Source organism: Sinocyclocheilus grahami, unplaced genomic scaffold (genome assembly GCF_001515645.1).
Source record: "Sinocyclocheilus grahami isolate Dianchi unplaced genomic scaffold, SAMN03320097.WGS_v1.1 scaffold144.1, whole genome shotgun sequence".
NCBI classification, from domain to species: Eukaryota; Metazoa; Chordata; class Actinopteri; order Cypriniformes; family Cyprinidae; genus Sinocyclocheilus; species Sinocyclocheilus grahami.
In genome coordinates, this window is record NW_015505323.1 from 1,273,453 (window position 1) to 1,295,285 (window position 21,833).

At 36.6% G+C, this 21,833-nt stretch overlaps 2 protein-coding genes across 4 annotated transcripts in view; one reads left to right on the forward strand and one right to left on the reverse strand.

The window, feature by feature from the left end:
- The window catches only part of fam83hb (family with sequence similarity 83 member Hb), a 14,622-nt gene extending 10,487 nt beyond the window's left edge, over positions 1-4,135 (reverse strand). Inside the window, exon 1 of the mRNA XM_016280850.1 lies at positions 3,681-4,135. The gene's annotated coding sequence lies outside the window, so the exon portion shown is untranslated. The remainder of the gene's footprint in view (positions 1-3,680) is intronic.
- An 8,010-nt stretch (positions 4,136-12,145) lies between these two features.
- The window catches only part of kiaa0319l (KIAA0319-like ortholog), a 17,480-nt gene continuing 7,792 nt past the window's right edge, over positions 12,146-21,833 (forward strand). Inside the window, exons 1-13 of one of the 3 annotated variants that reach the window (XM_016280852.1) lie at positions 12,146-12,379; positions 13,630-13,756; positions 13,881-13,986; positions 17,126-17,454; positions 18,453-18,666; positions 18,784-18,882; positions 18,960-19,057; positions 19,155-19,242; positions 19,370-19,462; positions 20,154-20,286; positions 20,537-20,765; positions 20,864-20,987; positions 21,091-21,223. In XM_016280852.1, the coding sequence (XP_016136338.1) occupies positions 13,902-13,986; positions 17,126-17,454; positions 18,453-18,666; positions 18,784-18,882; positions 18,960-19,057; positions 19,155-19,242; positions 19,370-19,462; positions 20,154-20,286; positions 20,537-20,765; positions 20,864-20,987; positions 21,091-21,223 (1,625 nt within the window). In that variant the 5' untranslated portion in view covers positions 12,146-12,379; positions 13,630-13,756; positions 13,881-13,901. Of the gene's footprint in view, positions 12,380-13,629; positions 13,757-13,880; positions 13,987-17,125; positions 17,455-18,452; positions 18,667-18,777; positions 18,883-18,959; positions 19,058-19,154; positions 19,243-19,369; positions 19,463-20,153; positions 20,287-20,536; positions 20,766-20,863; positions 20,988-21,090; positions 21,224-21,833 lie in introns of all 3 variants that reach the window. The other 2 variants (XM_016280853.1, XM_016280851.1) reach the window with 2 other exon arrangements.

The following is a 21,833-nucleotide window of genomic DNA, read 5'->3' on the forward strand; positions in this document are numbered from 1 at the left end:
GAAATTTTTTTTTTTTTTTTTTTTTTTTGTAAGAACTAGAAAAAACAGCTTTTTAATACCATGGATACAATAACAAATATAAAATAGCACACTGTATTTTGGACAATAGTTGTTTTTGTTTCCATACAAGAGGATCCAGGAAGCACAACCACTGCATGTTAAGCCAATGTTTCAAATTTGCATATTATATGTTGCATAACCCAGGTGTTAAATCACCAATCAGGCAACAAGTGTATTATGAAATATTATTGTAACCCAAATAATGTACTACTGCATGCTATTATTATAGTTTGACCCGCTGAAAAACTAGCTGTTTGACTCATTGTGTACATATGAAATTCCTATCTGTTCTGTGATCTTCCAGATAATGACCCCTTAGCCAGGTTAGGCCCCACTATGAAGGTTTTAGAAGGTTGTGGGCTCTTGTGTACATTTGTTTGTATTTTAGACATCACCATTGAAACAGTGTCAGCCTGTTGGCGAGTGATTCATTGTGGGCAAGAGGGGAAGCGAAGAGACATCAACCGAAAGGGAAAAACTCAAGAAACATGTGACTGAATCAAAGAAGGGAGTGTTTTGCTGATGTACTTGTGAAAGAGACCCACTGAGTTAACTATGCACGTTAGAATGAGACTTTGAGCAGGTCGTAAATAAACTAAGACATGTGGCTGATTCATAACATGTCAATTACATAATGTAAACTCCCATTTGTACAAGAGTCCTCTTTTGGAAGGCCAATCAAAGTAGTTTCGCTTTCACAACGAAACACACAGCACCTTCACGACATGGCAACAACAATACTACAGTGAGAATAAAAGTTGCGCCTTCTTTCTTTGCGTGAACATTTGGGTGGCGTTATGCAAATCTTCCCACATCGTGACGTAGACATGTGGGGGCGTGTTAGAACGAGCCATTTTAGGTAGGCGTGGTTGACTCTTAAATTTTATATAGACTATCTCTTTGGATTTGAGACTTTAGTCTTTGCAACTTTACAGATCTTCTTGCTTGTAACACTCCAAAGAGAAAGGAAAAATTGAAATCGCACATGACCCCTTTAAAATGGCCTGAAAACATGATCTGTGTGAGTTTTTAGTGAGAAATTAGCTTGCTGAAATTTAAAGTAAATATCTTTGTCTGTGACCAATATTTACTGAGCTTTGATGACTGATGAACCGAATAATTCAAAAATAGTTAAAAGTTAACTTAAAAAGAATAGCTGAACATAAGTTCACTAATAAAATATATTGTTTAAATTACTGCCTTGAGTTATTATTTTGGAATAAATGTAAAATGCTTAAAAACTCTAACTTGATGAGATTCATACTTGGCTTTAATAAACAGATTATTGATTACATTGTTAATGTAAAAATATATATTTTTAAAATTCTTTTTCTGGTAGTGTAAGTGTTTATTGTAATGTTTATTTAACAAAAAAATGGGACTGGGACTTGAATTTACATTTGATAAAAAAAAACAAACAACCTTTGCCTCCATTCCAGAATACCACTGCACACCACTGATTGATAGATAGATAGATAGATAGATATACAATCCGATAACATTTCTGTTAGCGAATGTTTAAGAATATTTGCATCTACTCGTAACTAGTCTTGATTATGATCAGTTTTTTTCATTTAATCTGAAACCTGCGCTGTCAGCATGTTTTCTTGTGAGAGTTGACACCCAGACCAGTAAATCATGTTGGAGTGTATTCAACAAAGAATACCAGACAATGCACTGCTTCACTGTTAATGTCTGTTTATTAAGACCGAACTTTATTTAAGCCTTTAATCTTTATCAAAAACTATTACTACAATGACTGACTGATAACAATAATTCAAGCTTATTTGTATTGGTCTCCCAAATGGATGGAAAAATGTGAAAAAAACTAAGAGACATGTTATGAAATTACATTAAGCCAGAGTGGAGAAACTTTATACCTGCAGGTCTACACTGCAAGTGCCAATAGTTATATAAATCAGTTTTACTTTTTGAGAAGATATGTATTTACATGTCTGCACAGACATTGCTCATGTACATACATTCTTTATAAATTGAAGAACAAGAAAAGACCTAGGCAGAAAATGCTTTACATTCCTGGGATAACCTTAACAACACAGTGAGACTGACATAAAATAGGCACTGTTTCAGTAGCTTACTTTTTGCAATAGTCTTAATTAATTTCAGCAAACAAAGAGTTTTTTGCATAACCACATTTTTTTTTAAATGAACCCTTGACTCTTATGAATATTTGGCTGAGTGTGAAATTGTATTATATTTACAGCTGCAACAAATTGTATGTTATATTCATAGGCAGAATGAAGGATAATTCAGAAATACTGAATTTATATAAACATCTATATTTGAACACTGACTTTATTTTTTATGTCATGTTGGGTATTTTGCTGACATTAGTTTTTTTTATTTATTTATTGGCATCGCCCGATGTTGTATAGGCCTATTTAACTTAGCATACTAATTTCCTCCATTTTTACATTTAGATTAACTTTGCCATCACCTAATCCTCACTTGCATTCATATTTTGGAAATACTAAACATTTAATAACACTGTTAAATGTACTCTTTGCCAATCTCAATGTATCTATTTTCCATATTGTATATAATAATGTTGTTATACCTAAATTCAATTCAACTTTAGCTATTAAAATGACTGACAAAATAGAGTAGAATTTAAAAGTAAGGTTTTTTTTCAGTTATTGGCCATAATATGGAAATAATTATAGGTTTATTGGTATCAGCCATAATATTGGTGCTTTCTTAATCCTGACATGCTGTACATAATCACTCTGCAACATCCAATTTTTCTCAATTAATATCCAACACTAATGTGACACTGAATATTCCGTGAAGGGTCCAACGTTTGTCGATCTAAAGACCACCAACAGATTTGAGATATTTTTGATCTCGGGCCTACATGGTAATCATGCTAGATTTATTCCCATTTCTGCCACTGATCAATTACTAACAACACCCTCTCTGCAATCCCCCAAAAAAGAACTTTGTGTTTCAACAAGTGCAAAATTAAAGTGTCTTCACACTCAACCATATGTAGGAAATTATGAAATATGACAGAACGCACATGTCTGTTCATGGTGTGGTTTACCTGGGCCTCACCCACAAAAATAATCAGTGCAGGTACATGGATTTACAAGGATTGATAATTTAATAATTTAAAGTTGTGCAATGTTTTAAGACCATGGTGGCACTGTAAGAAGACATCCTGAACCAATCCCTAACCAAAGTCCTAATTGATAACAAAGGAACAAATCTGTGCACCCAAGACACTGAACCATCACATTTCAAAGATCATAGTAGACTTATACTTTAATAAAATACTTATAATACTTATAGCTTTAAGAACGTTTATTTAAAAAACTGCCATCATTTTCACACAGCTGTCAAAACTAAACTCCATGTTCAAACAAGTTATATAATTCTCATTTGTTTTAATGTTTACTTCAAAAGTCTTTCAAATTGGCTGAGTATGTAGAGTTCGAATCTCTATCAGATTAAAGTGCGAGCAACGTTTAAGAATAAAAATAGCTTTCAGCTCTCTCGTAGAGAGTTTCTACAAGTTTCTGCACTGTCAACGTTCATCTGCTCGTTCACACTTTGTGACTGGTCTTTTTGAAAGTTGAGACTCCTGCGCTTGTTCTTACCTTTACGTTTGTGTTACTTGCAGTCGCCGGTAAAGAAACTTTTTTCCGTTCCGAAAAAGTCGGTTATTTTCACCCCGTTCAGCGAACGCATCCGCGGTACATTCCTGGTGTCGGCGAAACCCCACCCAAAGCTATTCAGCTTCAAGGCGAAAACCAGCCCTGGCGAAACCTGTTCGCGTTCGGCCGAGTCCTGCCCGCCCGAGCGTCTCAGCCCCGCTAAGATAACAGCACTCGGTTCGTGATGAACGTCGAACGACTCAACCCTTTGAATTTCACTTGTGAAACTCCTCCCAACCATCGCCGGCGTCACCGCTCACCTACAGGAGACAATTGCTACAAAAACTGACAACGATAAAGCCGAATACACTGCAGAGAAAGAAGAAGGCTTTTACAGCAGGGCATGACCGGCAAATCATGTACAAATGTGCTCCGTGGAGTTCCACGAACGCACTCCATATCCCAGCTCACCCTTCTCTTCCTCTTTCCTCAGCGAGCAGACAGACAGATGGTGGATTGTTACTCATAGGACAAAGGCGCACCCAGGTCATGATCACACTGTTGAGTTTTTTATATGTACAGATGGTATAGAAGATACATTATTCATTAATAGTTAATGTTTTAAAACTCTCTATTTCTATAGAATAACGTGTCTCTAAAGACCACATCAAAACAAGTGGCTGTGCACATATGTGTAAACAACAACTTTACCAACTAGAGCCATCTTAAAATCATATTAAAAGTTATTCATATTATGTTTTGGCACTCAAATTTCCTCAGTGAATTATTCAAAATAATATCACAAAATTAAACTTATGAATCCTATATATTAAAGAAATCACATTTTCAGAGCGTAAAGGTCACCCATTTGAAAGGGCCCACATATCAACATTTCAAAATAAACAGACTTCAGGTTAATATATGTTAGTTGCAAATGAATTTTTAAGTGAGACCAAAGTACAATTTGTTATGCTTTCTGTGGTGTCAAGACATACCAAGAGCAATACACTACATATTTTATGAGGCTGTAATGATTATTGGTTACTTTATTGCAATTTGTAAAAGTAAGAGCACAATACACATGCATGCAGGCATGTGAAGTAAACACAGTAGTGAACACACACACACCCGGAGCAGTGGGCAGCCATGTGCTGCGGCGCCTGGGGAGCAGTTGGGGGTTCGATGCCTTGCTCAAGGTTCTCACCTCAGTCGTGGTATTGAAGGTTACGTTTCATCAGTCAAAACGTTTCTGCTTTTTATTCAGCTCAGCTACAGCAGATATAGGTTTGCCTACAACGATAACTGGATGCTTTTGTCCATATTAGGGCTTTCCTGGCACGCCACAAGCTCTTACTTCTATGAGGCCGTTTTGGACTTTCTGCGAGAGAGCGTCCTCTGGCTTCCGAGTATGAATGAGAGTGTTCAGCGCTCCATGATGTTCACATCGTCTCATTCTGGATACAAATAAAATGTCAGGTCATGCATAGACTATCCTGTCTCTTCATTTAAATCTAGATTTATTTACACTGGCCCGTGAAACCCTCTACGTGAACACACCTGCCCGAATAAACCGCGGGGGACGAATTTACATTTTATTCAAATTAAATATTTAATAAATATTCAAAATGCAGCTAACGTAGTTCTACACACAGCAATATAAACAAAGGTGCCTGTTCTCTTTTGTTCTTGCTTTTTGATTGAGAAAATTTTTAACGGGTATCGAGGGGTCTTGTCTTTTTTATGTTATCTGACTAAAAACTATTCATACTTTGATCTATTATTATTACAGTATTTATTAAAAAAAATGTAGAGTGCCTTTAAAATAATGATCACAACACTGTTAAAAAAGGCGTATATTGATTTTCTCATCCTCTGAATCATACTTATCAGTCCTTTTTTATTATTATCATTATCATGTGATAAAAATGAATAAATTCAGAACAGGATTAGAATAGAATTCTATTTTAAATATGACAGAAATATTTTTTTCTACAACAGTAACAGTAGTGTTTACAACAGCAAAACCACTATACCCTGTAAACTCAACAATAATCATATAATATAACAACAATAATAATAATATCAATAATACAATTTAGTTTCTAATTCCAAAGTTATTAAGAGGTGCAAAGAAAAAACTCTTTAAATTTTAACCTTAAAATGGTCTTTTCTATTCTGTGCTTCTTTTTCAAAACTGCGTCACGGCATTTGCTGCTGTATCAATACAGAACCATCCCTATCGATACGCATATCAGCAAAGAATGTTGTCACAGTATTGTGTGTTCCATGTGCCCCTTTTATACTTCGAGCACCTGCCCCTCCAAAGGTCTCTGCACGGCGCTGCATGCATGGTTCAGGGGTGGAGTAAGTCAGAGGATTTTGCAGAAAGGAAAAGACTTAAACGCATCCTCATTTTGCTAGACTTTCACCTTTATCGGTGTGGGGAAGTTTTCTCTGAATTCTGTGAAGATTTTTTGATGTTTATTTGTGTGAGAACAGTTTCATGTCCCCTTCTTCAGGTTTATGATTGTGAGATTGATTCTGAATGTTGTAAGCATGTCTGTATTTGACTGAACTTAGCAACTCAGGTAAGGGAGGGTGTGAGAAAGGGTGCGGCCCCCCCAAAGAATGTGCCAGCGCAACTGAGAGACATACGCCACGCCTAGGACACGTTCATTCCTCATACACACATTCACACCACCAGCATACTTTTCTTCTTTTCTTCTGTGTACATAACCTTCCCTACATTCACTTGAGGTCACACAAATCACATAACAAAAAAAACATTACTTGTACCACAAATATGGCGTATGCAAATTTCCAAGCTATCCATTGAACACTCTCACACTCATTCACACTCAACATTCAGCTATATCAAAATACTTTATTCATTTTCAGTTTTCCAGTTTCACTTGACTGTGATAGGTGTGATATGTTTCCAGCAGTGTAAATTTTGTCCCATAAAAAATTGTATGTATTTATTTTTTTATAATTTAACACTCATGTTATCTTCCAGTCATTTTGACCTGGAGAGGTCAAACCTTGAGGTTTTCCCTCAAAGTGCTAGTTTATGTTTTCAAATTAGACTAAAACTTACAGTACAGACTTTGTTCACACAAGGTATCACACAGCTTACCCAAAAAAGAAAAATGTTTGTACTTTTTTGGGTCTTTTTCCCACCTTGTTACACTTGTGGTGTTCCTGGTCAAAAATACTCGGTCTACAATATATTGCTTGTAAATTTCTCATTATACTATATTACCAAATATATACTACCAAATATCAGATTCAATCTTTTTATCTATTTGTTTTCTGTCATTTAGCGCAAGTTTTTTTAATATCTTATTGGAACTGATTGATCGTAGGCACTGATCTATATATATGACTATATATATATTGTAGATCAGTGATCGTAGGCCTGATCTGAGATTATCAACAATTTTTGTGAACATTGCGAAAATTATCCACAAATGATACAAATGACTTTTTTTGACCATTCAAAAACTGGGGTGCATGAGGTCAGATCAATAAGGCATACGACCAATCAGTTCCAAAAAGAAATACAAAACCTGTGGTAATTGAAAGAAAACAGTTGACAAAAAGATTGAATCCAAGAGTTTGTGAAAATATAATAGTATAATGAGAGGCCTGACATTTTTGACCAAAATTAGGTAAAGGATTTTCAGCACAGCACAAGAGTTACAAAACCTTAAAATCTAAAATAAGACATTCCGCATGATTGTGGCTCTAAAGCTAAAGGGCCTTTTACTATTACGACAAACAAAGGTCCACCTCTCAGCCAAAGGATTTTATTAGGAGTAGTCAAGCTAGAATATGTTGAAAGACTGTTTGAGATAATTTTTCTACAAACTCTATCTTGTTTTATTACCTAAACAAGTTTTAGCATGCCAGCATGATCTACATCCATCCATTTGCTGAAGAGTGATCTTTAAAACAGTGCTCTGTTTTTTCGAAACAAGATGTCCTTTTGCGTTCTGGCAGTCCCTCCCACAATTCCCCTCTCTTGCTGTAATATCACACCTGTGTATCATGTGACACAAGGCACCTCTCTGTTGCACTTGAACACATACAGATGCTCATAAAAAAACTTTCATTATTCAAAGTAGTAATGCATATAGTCTAAACTGAAGCTTTCACTATATTTTACTCACATGTGCATTTGTAATCACCACCACGTTTCATTTTTTTTGTACATAATTTGTCAGTCGCGTGTATCACACTTATTATTATATGAATAAATGTTTAATGTGTCCATTTGATATATTTGTCTTGTTCATGTTTTTAATTATTGTTTGAGTGTGTGGCACATTGTTGTTACATTACTGATAAGTTCAGGTGGTGTGTGATGTGAGGGTGAAACCCGTAAAGTAGCATATTTTCACATTAAATGTCAAGTCCCTGAAGCTACAGAGCCGCTTACAGTTGAATGTCTCCGTTCCTCCAGTAAGGATGTACACCTCCGCCTGTGTCGTGTTGAATAGTACTTTATTACCTCATCCACCAGTACGTGTCCACCACCCAACCCAAGCACAAAGACAAACAAATCAGCCAAACCAGTCTGCTATCTTGAAAAGCTGTATGCGCCTAAATTCCATACATGATTCAGAAATGGTTGGACACCAAATTTAAGAGCATTAATGGTTATTACTGGACACTTGCATGTTTCAGTATGGGATAATTAAGACTCATATAAAATTATTTACCATAAGTCTCCAAGTTAACCATGTGTGGTGTCCCTGCTATATACATGTGATATATAGTCTGGCATGAACGGCTCGAATAGTTCCTGTATCAAAGGAAGGCCCGCCTTCTGAAATACGAAATGTGCTGTGATTGGTTTTGCTGGGCCAGTGTGTGCAGTGATTGGTTAGCTGGGCCAGTGTGTGTTGTGATTGGTTAGCTGGGCCAGTGTGTGCTGGGATTGGTTAGCTGGGCCAGTGTGTGTTGTGATTGGTTAGCTGGGCCAGTGTGTGCTGGGATTGGTTAGCTGGGCCAGTGTGTGTTGTGATTGGTTAGCTGGGCCAGTGTGTGCTGGGATTGGTTAGCTGGGCCAGTGTGTGTTGTGATTGGTTAGCTGGGCCAGTGTGTGCTGGGATTGGTTAGCTGGGCCAGTGTGTGTTGTGATTGGTTAGCTGGGCCAGTGTGTGCTGGGATTGGTTAGCTGGGCCAGTGTGTGTTGTGATTGGTTAGCTGGGCCAGTGTGTGCTGGGATTGGTTAGCTGGGCCAGTGTGTGTTGTGATTGGCAGCACTCGGCGCCTGGTCGGGAAATGTCACGCCCCTTACCATAGCTGCCTGCAAGCTTCAGTGTAAATATTGCAAAATCAAATCAATTTGAGCACGATTTAAACCCAGATGACTGTAACCACTCTAAGTTCGTCTGCCTTGGGAAAGCTAGCGTGTCTCCGACATAGTGATAACACTCGTTGCCTTCTCTAGTGCAGCTCAACCAGGTCTCGTCCCATTCGTCGATATTTGTGATATCACAAATCCCGGAAAATATGCGTTGTAGTCCAAACGAGTTGTTCGTTGTAGTTTTTGAAAAGTGATTTCTGTTAAATAAAATATCTCCTTTTGAAGAGGACTTTGAGCTTTGTAACTTTGCAGATCTTTTTTATGCTCAAACAGCAGCATTACAGAGTAACTAAAGTTGAAAAAGTGAAAAAGCATAATAGGACCCCTTTAAGAATGGAACTATTTCATGTCAGTCTAGCCAGTAGACTGTTTCTGCAGTTCATTGCCGTCAGGCTTTCAAGAGCAGCAGCTTTCAACACACTATAGCTAAAGAGTTTGTGGGAAGACTCTGAATCTAGTTAAACAAAGATTATACCGCATAGATTGCTAGGAAAAGGTTGGATCAATTTTTTTGCTATTAGTCAAAATGAATTGATAGGACTAGCTTCAACAGTTAATGTAAAAAATAAAAAATAAACTTAATTTTTTTTTTTTAAACTGGACATTTTGAAAGTTCTGAGAACATTCAGAAATAACTTTTCCATAAATTACTGGGAACATTATCAAAACATTCTTAGAACATACTTAGCTGTGAATATAGTCGGGTTATTAAAAGTAATATATGAATTAAGTATATAAAATACTACCTGACAGATTTGACTGAAATCAAACTGGTCTTGGAGACAGCCTTAGGCTCTGTAAACTAAAGAAGGTGTATGATATCTTGACAAAGCTATCCAATAGCATTCCCATTCGTCTCAGTGGCAGCCACTTTGCTGGCCCAGGATGTCCTGAAAGTACTTGATTGGCAATTTCCCATCTTTACTCATTGCCTCAGTTCCAGATACAGTTTTCTTAATACCAGGGTGAGTAAATGAGTAAACAGAATTTTCATTTTGGGGTGAACTATTATGTAACAATAAAATAATGTCATCAGGAAAAACCTGCTTTCCCAAAGTCATTGTAAGATTCACTGCTCAAATAGAGTACCCATCCTTGCGGCCTGACATGCTTTTAATCTCCTGCTCTGTTCCTTTCACATTCATATGTAAATATCCTTCTGCAACAGTTCATGGCCAATGCAAAGTATGCACAAGAACAAAGCATATTCCTGATCTGAAGTCATCATGTCACAAGTGACATAGGGATATTTAGGCTTCAAGTGGTAAAACAGATGAATTCACTTGAGAAACCTGTACTGTTGAATACACAGATGGTTTAAGGGCTTTTTTGATGTTACTGATATAGAGCCCTGCCCCTGCTTTGACCCCTGACCTTGAGGATGCTGTATCAGTTTCTTCCAAAGGGCTGTAAATCCTTTGAAGCAAGCAAACAGTGGCAATCTTTTTTGTCCTTATGGACAGATATGACATCACTGATAACCCCTAACCCCACCCCCATTCCAACTCATTCCTGTCTACTGTCCTAGATGTTTCCTCGGGACATGCAGCATTCTGTATGCTTCCTGTTTATACTTCCAGGATATGTCCGTTTTAGCTATAGCTTGAAAGAGCTATATGCAAATACTCTATCTGGGCACACCTACTCATTCTTTTTATTTATTACTGTTTTAGAAAAACAATAAAATCCTTCAAACTATGAAATAACAAAAGTGAAATATGTGAATTATGTAGCATGCAAAATGCAATCTGCCTTTTTTTTAAAAGCCACCCTTTGCCTAGATTAGACTCTTGGCATTCTCTCAGACAGTTCATGAGAGCACTGCTTTTTCTTTGCTATCTTCTCCAGCTCATTCCTATAAAATGATATTAACGTTGTTATTACTTTTTTGTATTGTATTTTTGTCATACGTAGATACTATTTATATTTGTCTACAAAACTAATTTCACACAGCCCAAAGTCCAAAACCTTTACTCTATCACTGTATATACTGTATGTACATGAGCTTGCATTTAGCCTCTGGTATTTACATTAAACAGGGACAGATGGAGGAAAACAGGCCACAGTCAGAATTTCCCTGTGGTGTAGTGTTCCATATGAGACTGTTCAGAGCTAGAGCTAAAACTCAGCACGTAAGAAAGACAGCGCTCTCTGGTGTGGTGAAATGATGTCTACAGTATGATTATTAAAAATAAACAATTTGCGTACCATATAGATAAGATAAATTAAAATAAATTAAGGTTCTCACATTTTGCCTATGCTCAGAATTAACAGAGTTTATTTTTTTATTTTTGGTCTCATAAAAATGAAGCCACAATTACAGTTATAGTAATTATAGCTATTAATTCTATGTGAAAAACGTATACAAATAAAAGTAGTTTTTACAGGTCAATTTGTATACATTAATGGTTTAATAGGCTACATATCTTAACCCTAAATTGACATTTAAATAATGAAATAATTAAATGTATTTTTTAGGCATTGCAGATTAATAAATTTTCTATATTCTAACACAATATTATGTTTTTGTTAGGTCATCTCTCTCTGTCTCTCTCTCTCTCTCTCTCTCTCTCTCTCTCTCTCTCTCTCTCTCTCAAACGATCGATCGATAATTAATTGAAATACATGCTACCCTATATTTCATATTATGTTATTAATTTATTTTTGGAAATTAAAATCGGAAGTGACGTTTCAGAGAATGTTTTCGGCCATGTTTGTGAGTGGCACCTGTATTGCTTTATAAAATGAATAGTATTATTACAACTCTGTTATAACTCTAATTCTATTGATAACTTAATATAGTCATGATTATCATTAAAGTTTCAGTTCTATTTTGCGATCGAACACTTCATTTTCAAAATGACAACTCGGTGTGCGGGGCGGAAATGCGCTGGCTCGCTGTGAGCTCTGGTCTGTTTCCGTGGCCCTATATTTCATATTATGTTAATCATATGTTTTTGGAAATTAAAATCGGAAGTGACGTTTCAGAGAATGTTTTCGGCCATGTTTGTGAGTGGCACCTGTATTGCTTTATAAAATGAATAGTATTATTACAACTCTGTTATAACTCTAATTCTATTGATAACTTAATATAGTCATGATTATCATTAAAGTTTCAGTTCTATTTTGCGATCGAACACTTCATTTTCAAAATGACAACTCGGTGTGCGGGGCGGAAATGCGCTGGCTCGCTGTGAGCTCTGGTCTGTTTCCGTGGGACGGTGTGATTGCGAGAGATTAATGACCCAGATCGAGATGAAAACAGGTCCTGCTGCTGGAAGTGTCTAATGTCATTTTGCGCTACAGAAATCTGACTGACAGTGAGCAGGTGAGTGACATTATTTTACGCTGGTTGTCGCTGAGCGCAACATATCGATAAATATACAGAGTCGCGCGATGGTGTTCGCTCATGCGTGAGTTATTTCATATCCAGCAACCAAGACTAAACAGCTGTTAGCAACCTGTCCATGGGTTGTCCACCGGTAATCACCAAAACTGCCTTATGCGCGCGAGCTTCAACCAATCATGCATGAAAATCAGTTAAATAAACAATATCGACGAAATGTGACATTTTTGGGGTTACTAATGCAGTACGCAGCTGTGCACAGGGTGAGCTTTTCCAACTTGCAGGTGTAATCGTGTAAATCGCATTTAGATTCTGAACTGACATGCCAATTGTAGGTTTAATTTAAACACCGAATGTGATTAATGTCATCCTTTAAATGATTAACCGTTCATCGACATCTTTAATTTCCCGGTCGCTCAGTTAAATGACAGTTAACTCAGCGTGCGCTCCTACGGAAAATAAATAAACCCAGGGGGGGGTTGTACTGTATTTGTGTTGGCCTGTGATGACAGTTTGCCAGCCCGGATCTTTACACCTGCTCGCTTCCTTGTCTTCACAAAACCTGTGGCTGTCATGTTCACATCACGGCGACGCGTTGAACTATAATTTGGCTGACAGACTTGTCTGTCCATCATAACATCAAAACCAGTGTGCTCTGGTAACTCTCTTGGTATTATTTTGAAATGAATAAACAGCAGAAAATGTAGAAAAATGTCTAATGTGTTAACAGAAGAGTTAATTTCTTTCTTCTATGAAAAAAAAAAAGAAAGGCAGAGTGACAGCTCACAGGAGATTGTAAGTCATACAGGTTTGGAACAATATGCCAGTGATTAAATGACAGAATCATCATTTTTGAATCGTAATCTTTTTCATTCCTTTGCATCCTGATAATGCCAGCCATTGTTTGTTTGTCATTTTGAGAAGTTCTCATCTAAATGTTGTACTGTGTTTGTGGAGTAATATAGTAAATCTTGAAAGATCTTTTTTGAGGTTTGATATTTGGGAATGTTATTTTTAACCTTGGTTATTTATTATATTTATTTATATTAAATTATTTTAATTTGTATTATTTTATTAATTAAATTTTTTTTTTTAAATGTGGCATCATCACAAATTTTTTTTTGAATTAGATTAGGACACTTAAGTAGATAAAAGGCCGTTGATTTTGTTAACATAACTGAGATAAGCTTAATATGAGTTGTTGGTAACAGAAATACCCTGTATTTACACAGCACTGAGGTGCCATGCGGCTGTGGATTTGGGCGGTGTTTGTGTGGACGACTTTTCATCTGTCTGCTCACATCTCACATCATTTGCCTCCCTGTATCGCTGGAATTTCTGTATCGTTTTTAGGGAAAGGTATGACAAACATTCTAAGCAACTTTTAGTTGACTTAAAGCAAACAAATGTGTGTTGTAGTCTAGGTTGTTGTTTAACATAGGTCAGGTGAATTGGCTGTGTGACTTGTCTTTTTCTTTCCAAGGTCCTCACGCTTAGTTGAAAGATGCCCAGTGCGGAGCCAAGGATGCACAGGTGGAAATTTACCTCACTGTACCTGGGCTGTCTGTGTTTTCTCTGCTCAGTCTCTGGTAAGCAGGTCGCGTAGATTTTTTCCTGGAGATCTGTGATCTCTGTATGAAATATTTCAAAATCAGTGGCAGAAGAATGGTGAAAGCAGACAAATGTGTGCGAACAGCACAGAACGAGATTAAAACAACACAGCTAAAAATATCAAAACTAAAAAACACGTGTCGGCATCATTAATCGACTAGTTGGATGTTGGACAAATAGTCAACTGTTGGGACCATTATTTGCATGTATGAGTATATATTTGTGACTTGTTGCGGTCATGAGTGATGGCACTGATTTGAAGGGAAGCATAATGGACACTCTGTGTTCCTTTTCACAGAAGGGGGGAAATTGCACAACAGGCCCATAGTCCCCCACCCCAAAGAAAAAGTGCACGGGTGGGGCTGTGTCTTGCAGTTCGAATTTCATTTGCTAGCCCATAATAAGCAACCCTCTGTTGACATGGTTGCAGACTTTATAGACAAAACAGTGACTTTGAAGGGATTTGGGAAGGGGGTGGATGTCTAACTGGACTCTGACTTCCTGGAACTTGTCAGAGCTGACAAGTGCAATGTGTTAGTGACCTGTATGATAAACAGCCTTGTCTTGTGGTAGCATGGACAGGCATTATTTCCCACTGTTTCAGGGCTAGATGTGAGTCTACATGCATGAGTTGTCAATAGCCTATTGTTCTGAGCGCCACAGTTGAGCTTATGTGGGAAATCTGTCCATTTGATAGCCATTTCCATACCATATTAATTGTACATTATATAATACAATAATAGAATATATTTCAAATATATTAGCCAATATTTTAGATTAAAATTAAAATATTTAATTTGTTAATATTTCTTTTATTGTAATAATTATTTTTTTAATTTAATATTAAATTAGAATTTAATATGTATAATGAAAACGTATTTTTTTATGTTACATTACATTGTTGTTGTGACTAAAGTCACTTGTGACATTTAAATTTATTTTTTATTTATTTATACATTTATTTAGACAAAATAGTATAGAGTTTTAATATCAGATGTTTATCCATTATCAGACAATACAGTTTTTACAAAAAAAATTAAATTTTTGATATCTGTCAATATTGGATATATATCATCTGATATTGGATATTTAATTGTTCATGCTCATTTGCCCTATTTTAGAATGTAGAATATATTTGCCCTTACCTTATGCTCAGTTAATATAAATTATTTATAAAACAAATAATTATTTAATATTGTGTTTATTATTCATTTAATTATTTTATTGAACTTAATAATAGTAATCAGTATGAATGAATTAATTTAATACTAAATAATAAAAATTATTGAAAACTTAACACCTAAATGCAATAGCAAATCTTGGAATATACAGTGCCCTCCACTAATATTGGCACCCTTGGTAAATATGAGCAAAGGTGGCTGTGGAAATTACCCTTTCCCAAGATAACAGCTCTTACTTTTCTTCTCTAATAACAAGAGGTCAGAGAACATTCCTTCATACAGAAATCCTCCAGATCCTTCAGGTTCCCAGCTTCACGTTGGTGGTGCTTCTCTTCAGTTCACCCCACACAGGTTCAGGTCAGGGAACTGAGACGGCCATGGCAGAAACTTCATTTTGTTCTCAGTGACACATTTTGATGTTTGTTTTGGATCATTTTCCTGATGGAAGATCCGACCACGGCCCATTATAAGCAGAGTCAGTCAGGTTTAGATTTTTATCTGTTGGTATTTGATAGAATCCATGATACCATGTATCTGAACAAGATGTCCAGGACCTCTGGCAGAAAAATAGGCACACAACATTAAAGATCCAGCAGTTTATGTAACTGTGGACATGGGGTCATTTTTATTCCTGTTTGCATCAAACATAGAAGCCAGTCCCGTTTGAAGTTCCAATCGTGTCTGACAACTGAATATGCTGGAGTTTGTTTTTGGATGAGCAAGGAGGATTTTTCTTGAAAACCTCCCGAACAACATGTGGTGATGGATGGGCAGTTTGATATTTTTTTAGGCTTTCTGACCCCAAGACTCAACTAATCTCTGCAATTCTTCAGCTGTGATCCTTGGAGAGTCTTCGGCCACTCAAACTCTCCTCCACACTGTGCATTAGGACGATATAGACACACGTCCTCTTCCATGCAGATTTGTAACATCTTTAGCTGATTGGAACTTCTTAATTATTGCCATGATGGTGGAAATGGGGATTTTCAATGCTTTAGCTATTTTTTTTACAGCCACTTTTTATTTTGTGAAGCTCAATAATTTTGTTCTGCACATCAGAACTACATTATTTGGTTTTACTCTTTATGATGGATGATTAAGGGAATTTGGCCTTTGTGTTCCTCATAAGTATTTTCCTGTGGAACATTGTCCATGGCTGGACAATTTCATGCTCCTAGTCACCCTGTTGTGCTAAAAAAAAATGGAGGTATGAATGAGAATATACTTCAGAGATATTTTACTCAAAATAATTTATAGGGGTGCCAATAATTGTGGCCAACATGCATTGGAGAAAAACATATATTTCATAATGTGAGTTTCCCCCCACTTTCAATTGTTTTACTTCAATGAAAGGTTAGACTTTTTTGAATGAAAAATCACAAAGATAAATGATGCAGATTTATTTTCACAGCTGCCTTTGCTCAAATTTACCAAGGGTGCCAATATTAGTGGAGGGCACTGTATGTACGTACATATATATATATAGATAGATAGATAGATAGTACACATAGCAAGTTTTTTTTTCAAAATAAGAACTGTTGATTTTCAGCAGAAGTATACTGTCCGATATTGGATATTTAATTGTGCATGCTTATTTCCTATATTTTTACATTTAGACATTTACATTTTACCATTGTCAGCATCTAATGCTTGTTTGAGTTAATTTTTTTAAACAAAAATAATTCATATTTTATTTCATTTAATATTTACGTTATTTAATTTAATAAAAAAATATAATTTATTTGTTGATTTATTCATTTATTTAGAAAAAATGGGGTAGTATATCAGCCATTTATCAGTTATCCTGATATCCCCGTGCATACAGTTCAAAGCACTGATACTTTATTGCCATAGCTTTGCCATATTTAGTAATCCTTTCCTTTTCTCAGGTCTGTTTCTCCCTTGTTAACCTTTGTTTTTGCCTTGTATGTCTCAGGGGTTTCGGCCAGCATATGCACAGTAACGGGGGGTGTACTGGGTATTCACTGGAGCAGCGTCATTGGTCTGGGCTGGCAGCCCCTGGCAGTGGATGGGGGAGGGCCTCGGTGCTGGGAATTCTGCTGTATGAATCCCTCCTGCGGTGCTGTGTGGAGTCTTGGTGGACGCTGTGTGTTACTGGCCTGTGCTCAAAAAGAGGGCTGCTCCATTACGTGGCTTCCTCAGCCACATAGAAAATCTCTAGGGCTTCTGCAGCAGCTGAACAAGAGCATGCGCAGGAAAACTCGAAATGCTGAGGACATCAGAGTAATCGGGGAAACAGAGCATGTAAGCTGTATTATATGATCTCAAAGGACTTTAGCAGTGGGTATCATTCACTAATAAGTGCATGCTAATAAATGTTTTAAACATTTAAACTGGAAAGATGAGTATGCTTGTTATGACCCTTATTCTAATATTGATGAATCTGGATTATCCGAGTTAGTAAACGAGACCCATTATCCCAAAGCATAAAACTTCCACTTTAACTGTTGATTTGCAGCATAAGTATACTGTCCGATATTGGGCATTTAGACATTTACATTTGACCATTGTCAGCATCTAATGCTTGTTTAAAAAATTTTTTTTAAACAAAAATAATTAATATTTTATTTAATTTAATATTTATTTTATTTAATTTAATATTTAATAGAAAATAAAAAACAAATAACACTGTTAAATGTGTTTTTATATGCATTTTTACTGTACATAATAATGTTGAGGTGACCTGTGGCATTTAAAATGAGGAATTTTCTTATTTAGACACAATAGTATAGAATTTTATATCACTGTTATAAAGCATACAATTTTGCACTTTAACCGTTGATTTGCAGAGTATATATATTGTAAGATATTGGATATTTAATTCTGCATTTTCACTTCCTATATTTTTTACATTTAGATTACCTTAGCCATTATCTACTGAGTTCATTTTTTTTTATTTTTAAGATTTTATTTTTAATTGAATGTTTAATTATTTTTATTTAATAAAGATTTATATTAATCCTTTAATTTATAATAATGAAAGTAAATCATTTAAAAATACTGTTCAATGTGATAGCAAATATTAATATGCATTTTTATACTGTACATTATAATTCTGTGGTAACTCGTGGCATTTAAAAAACAAAAGGGGATTTTTTTTTAAATGTAAGAATGTTTATTTTTAATTTATTTAGAAAAATAGTATAGAATTTTGGTATCACTGCCCTAAAGCATAATTTTACACTTTACCACTTGATTTGAAGCATATCACTGTGAACTAACTGATATATTCACCCTCACAGGAAATAGAACAGGGCTTGTCTTTGAAACCCACAGCGAGTGAGACCACCATCCAGTCCACCAGTGACAGTGGCGAACAGGCATCTGTCTCAGCATCTGAGCATAATTCAACACTGGATACAGACACTGTGGATCATTCAGCATTGAACAACAGTAATCAGTCACCACAGTCCACATCTGACACCCATTCCGTGACTCCACCAACAACACCAGCTAGTACATCATACTGCTCTCTATAATCGTGTCAATGAACAAATCAATGTCTATTTTACAAAGCAGACTTATCCGTGTTGCATTAAAATCTTGTGTAATGTCATCTGTTTTAAGCAACAGTGCGAGAGCTGGTCGTGTCTGCTGGCCACAATGTGGAGGTCACTTTACCGCGCAATGAGGTGGAGCTCAATGCTTTCGTAGTGCCAGCACCCCCTTCAGGTACTGCTCTAAATAAGCCATTGCAATTAGTTCCTCCTCCTTGATCTTTGTATTCATTTCTTTGTTAATTCCTTTAGGGACTAACTATGCCTTTGACTGGCGTTTGAGGACACATCCAAAAGACTACAGTGGAGAAATGGAGGGTAAACACAGCAAGACGCTTAAGCTCAGTAAGGTACATAAAAATGGGTCTCTCACTCTTTTATTGTCTGAAAGGCTTGACTTTTTATATTGTAAACTTTCCTAATATTTCTGCACAATGTTTCCCTTAGCTGACAGTAGGCCTCTATGAGTTTGAAGTGGTAGTGGATGGTGACGGTGCTCATGGGGAGGGATATGTCAACGTTACTGTCAAACCAGGTAACTTTAGTATTGATGTACTTGCTAATTGCACTGGATTCAGTTTTCAGACTTGCGCACTGTTTGGGCAGCCCGTATAAATGTCACATAAAATATGTATAAGTCCTGTGTTTCTTGCTTTCTATAGAGCCGCGAGTAAATAAGCCACCTGTTGCTGTGGTTTCTCCAAAGTACCAGGAGATCTCCTTGCCTACAAGCTCCACTGTGATTGATGGCAGTCGTGCGTATCAAATTTATTAAACCAATTGTAATGTTGTTTTATCCTTCTAATAGCATATTATAATGTTTTTGAAAGAAGTCTCTTATGCTCAACTATTTGATCAAAAATACAGTAAAAACAATAATGTTGTGAAATATTTGTACAATTTAAAATAACTCTTTTCTATTTTAATATATTTTTAAATGTAATATATTCCTGTGATTGCAAAGCTACATTTTCACCTGCCATTACTCCACTCTTTAGTGTCACATGATATATTATTTCAGGATTTTTTGATAAATAGAATGTTAAAAAAAAGTGTTCATTTTACTGTGACTTTTGATCAATTTAATACATCCTGAATGAATAAAAGTATTAGTTTTTTAAAAATCTTACAGACCACAAACTTTTGAACGGTAGTGTAAGTTATGCATGTTGCTGTAGAAATCAGATTGACAGTACAACAGTTCTGTAATGCAAATTAGAGGTTTATCCTAGAGCTGCACCATTAATAAAAAGAAATGTTCACAATTGTGAAATTTGCAGTGACCGCTTCATTGTTTAAAATGGGAACATCAAAATAACACACAAATTAAGTGTTTTAATGTAAATTCTATCACGCAGAATATCAGAAAAAGTCTTTAAAGTTCTCTGTGGTGGCAAAGTGTAACTAATGAAATATCTGTGATCATAAATGTCTTGTGTTTCTTAGAGAGTACTGATGATGATAAAGTGGTGTCGTGGCATTGGGAGGAGGTGAAGGGGCCGCTCAGAGAGGAAAAGGCCTCGGGTGACACTGCTATTCTCACTCTCACCAACCTGGTTCCTGGGAACTACGCCTTCAGGTATGTATGTCTTATCCATCTTTTCATTCACATTTTGGCCTGTTAGTAATCTTTTCTTTGGGCTTCCCTGTAACCATTTTGCTGAAGTCTTCAGACCTTAGGCAGTAATCAGAGAGCTACTGTAAAACCTGGCAAACCGGTCTATCTTCAGGCAAACTATTTAAAAACTCTAGAACAGAATGTAAATAACACTTGACCCACAAGTGTGTTTGGAAAGGCTGTTATGCTATATCTATTTTTACTCCTAAAGTCTTACAGTGACTGACTCAGATGGAGCTCAGAATTCAACCCAAGCCATGTTGTTAGTCAACAAGGCCACGGACTACAGGCCTACAGCTAATGCTGGACCCAACCAAGTGATCACATTGCCACGCAACTATATCACACTGTATGGCAACCAAAGCACTGATGACCATGAGAATCTGTCCTACGAATGGTCACTCAGCCCTGAAAGCAAAGGCAAGGTGGTGGAGATGCAGGTATGTGAGAAACACAATGCTATTTCGAATGGCATTTATGTTCATTATGTTTGCCAACGAGTGGATTAGTGAGCACACCTTTGTTTTGTTCTCCATAGGGTGTGAGGACGCCCATTCTGCAGCTGTCTGCCATGCAGGAGGGTGACTACACCTTTCAGCTAACCGTCACTGACTCATCTGGCCAGCAAGACACGGCTCAGGTCACTGTCATTGTCCAGCCAGGTATATTTTTAAATACAGAGCACTCGGATTCATATTTAACTTGTATATCTATTTTTGAAGCTGCTATTTGTGCTTGAGCACACTGTATGCAAAATCCCTCCAGAAAATAACAAGCCACCTGTAGCGGATGCTGGTCCAGACAAGGAGCTGACGCTGCCTGTTGATCGTACCACGCTGGACGGCAGCAAGAGCAGCGATGACCAAAAAATTGCCACGTACCACTGGACAAAGACCAAGTCAGTTACACATGCACACTCTCCCTGCATATATCTTTGTTGTGTATATTTATAATTCTTGAACTTCTTGAATGTACAGAATCCAATTTTTAGGGCTGGATTTATTTAAAGGGGTCATATGATGCTATTTTAAAGATCATTATTTTGTGTATTTGGTGTAACAGAATATGTTGACATGCTTTAATGTTCAAAAAACACATTATTTTTCAAATACTGTACATTATTGTAGGTCCTCTATGCCCCGCCTCTCTCAAACACGTCGTTTTCAACAAAGCCCCCTCAAGCGCAGTCTGCTCTGATTGGCCAGCTGACCCAGTGCATTGTGATTGGCCGAAAACCACAAGCAAACGTTGGAAATGTAATGCCCCTTACCATAATCGTGAGCTTAAACTTTCAAAGTAAATATTAAGACAGTTAATAATGTCCTTAGTTTTACCATCAGTAAAAAAATAAAATAAAAAATAAACTCAGAAAGGGCAACAGAGTCGCGTGACAGACACCGTGATGATGCAGTACACAAGCCGCGGTTAAGACCGCTGACGTGCTATGATTCCTGACAGACTGTTCACTCTCCTGTGATGTGACCCTGTTCCCCACACACACACACACA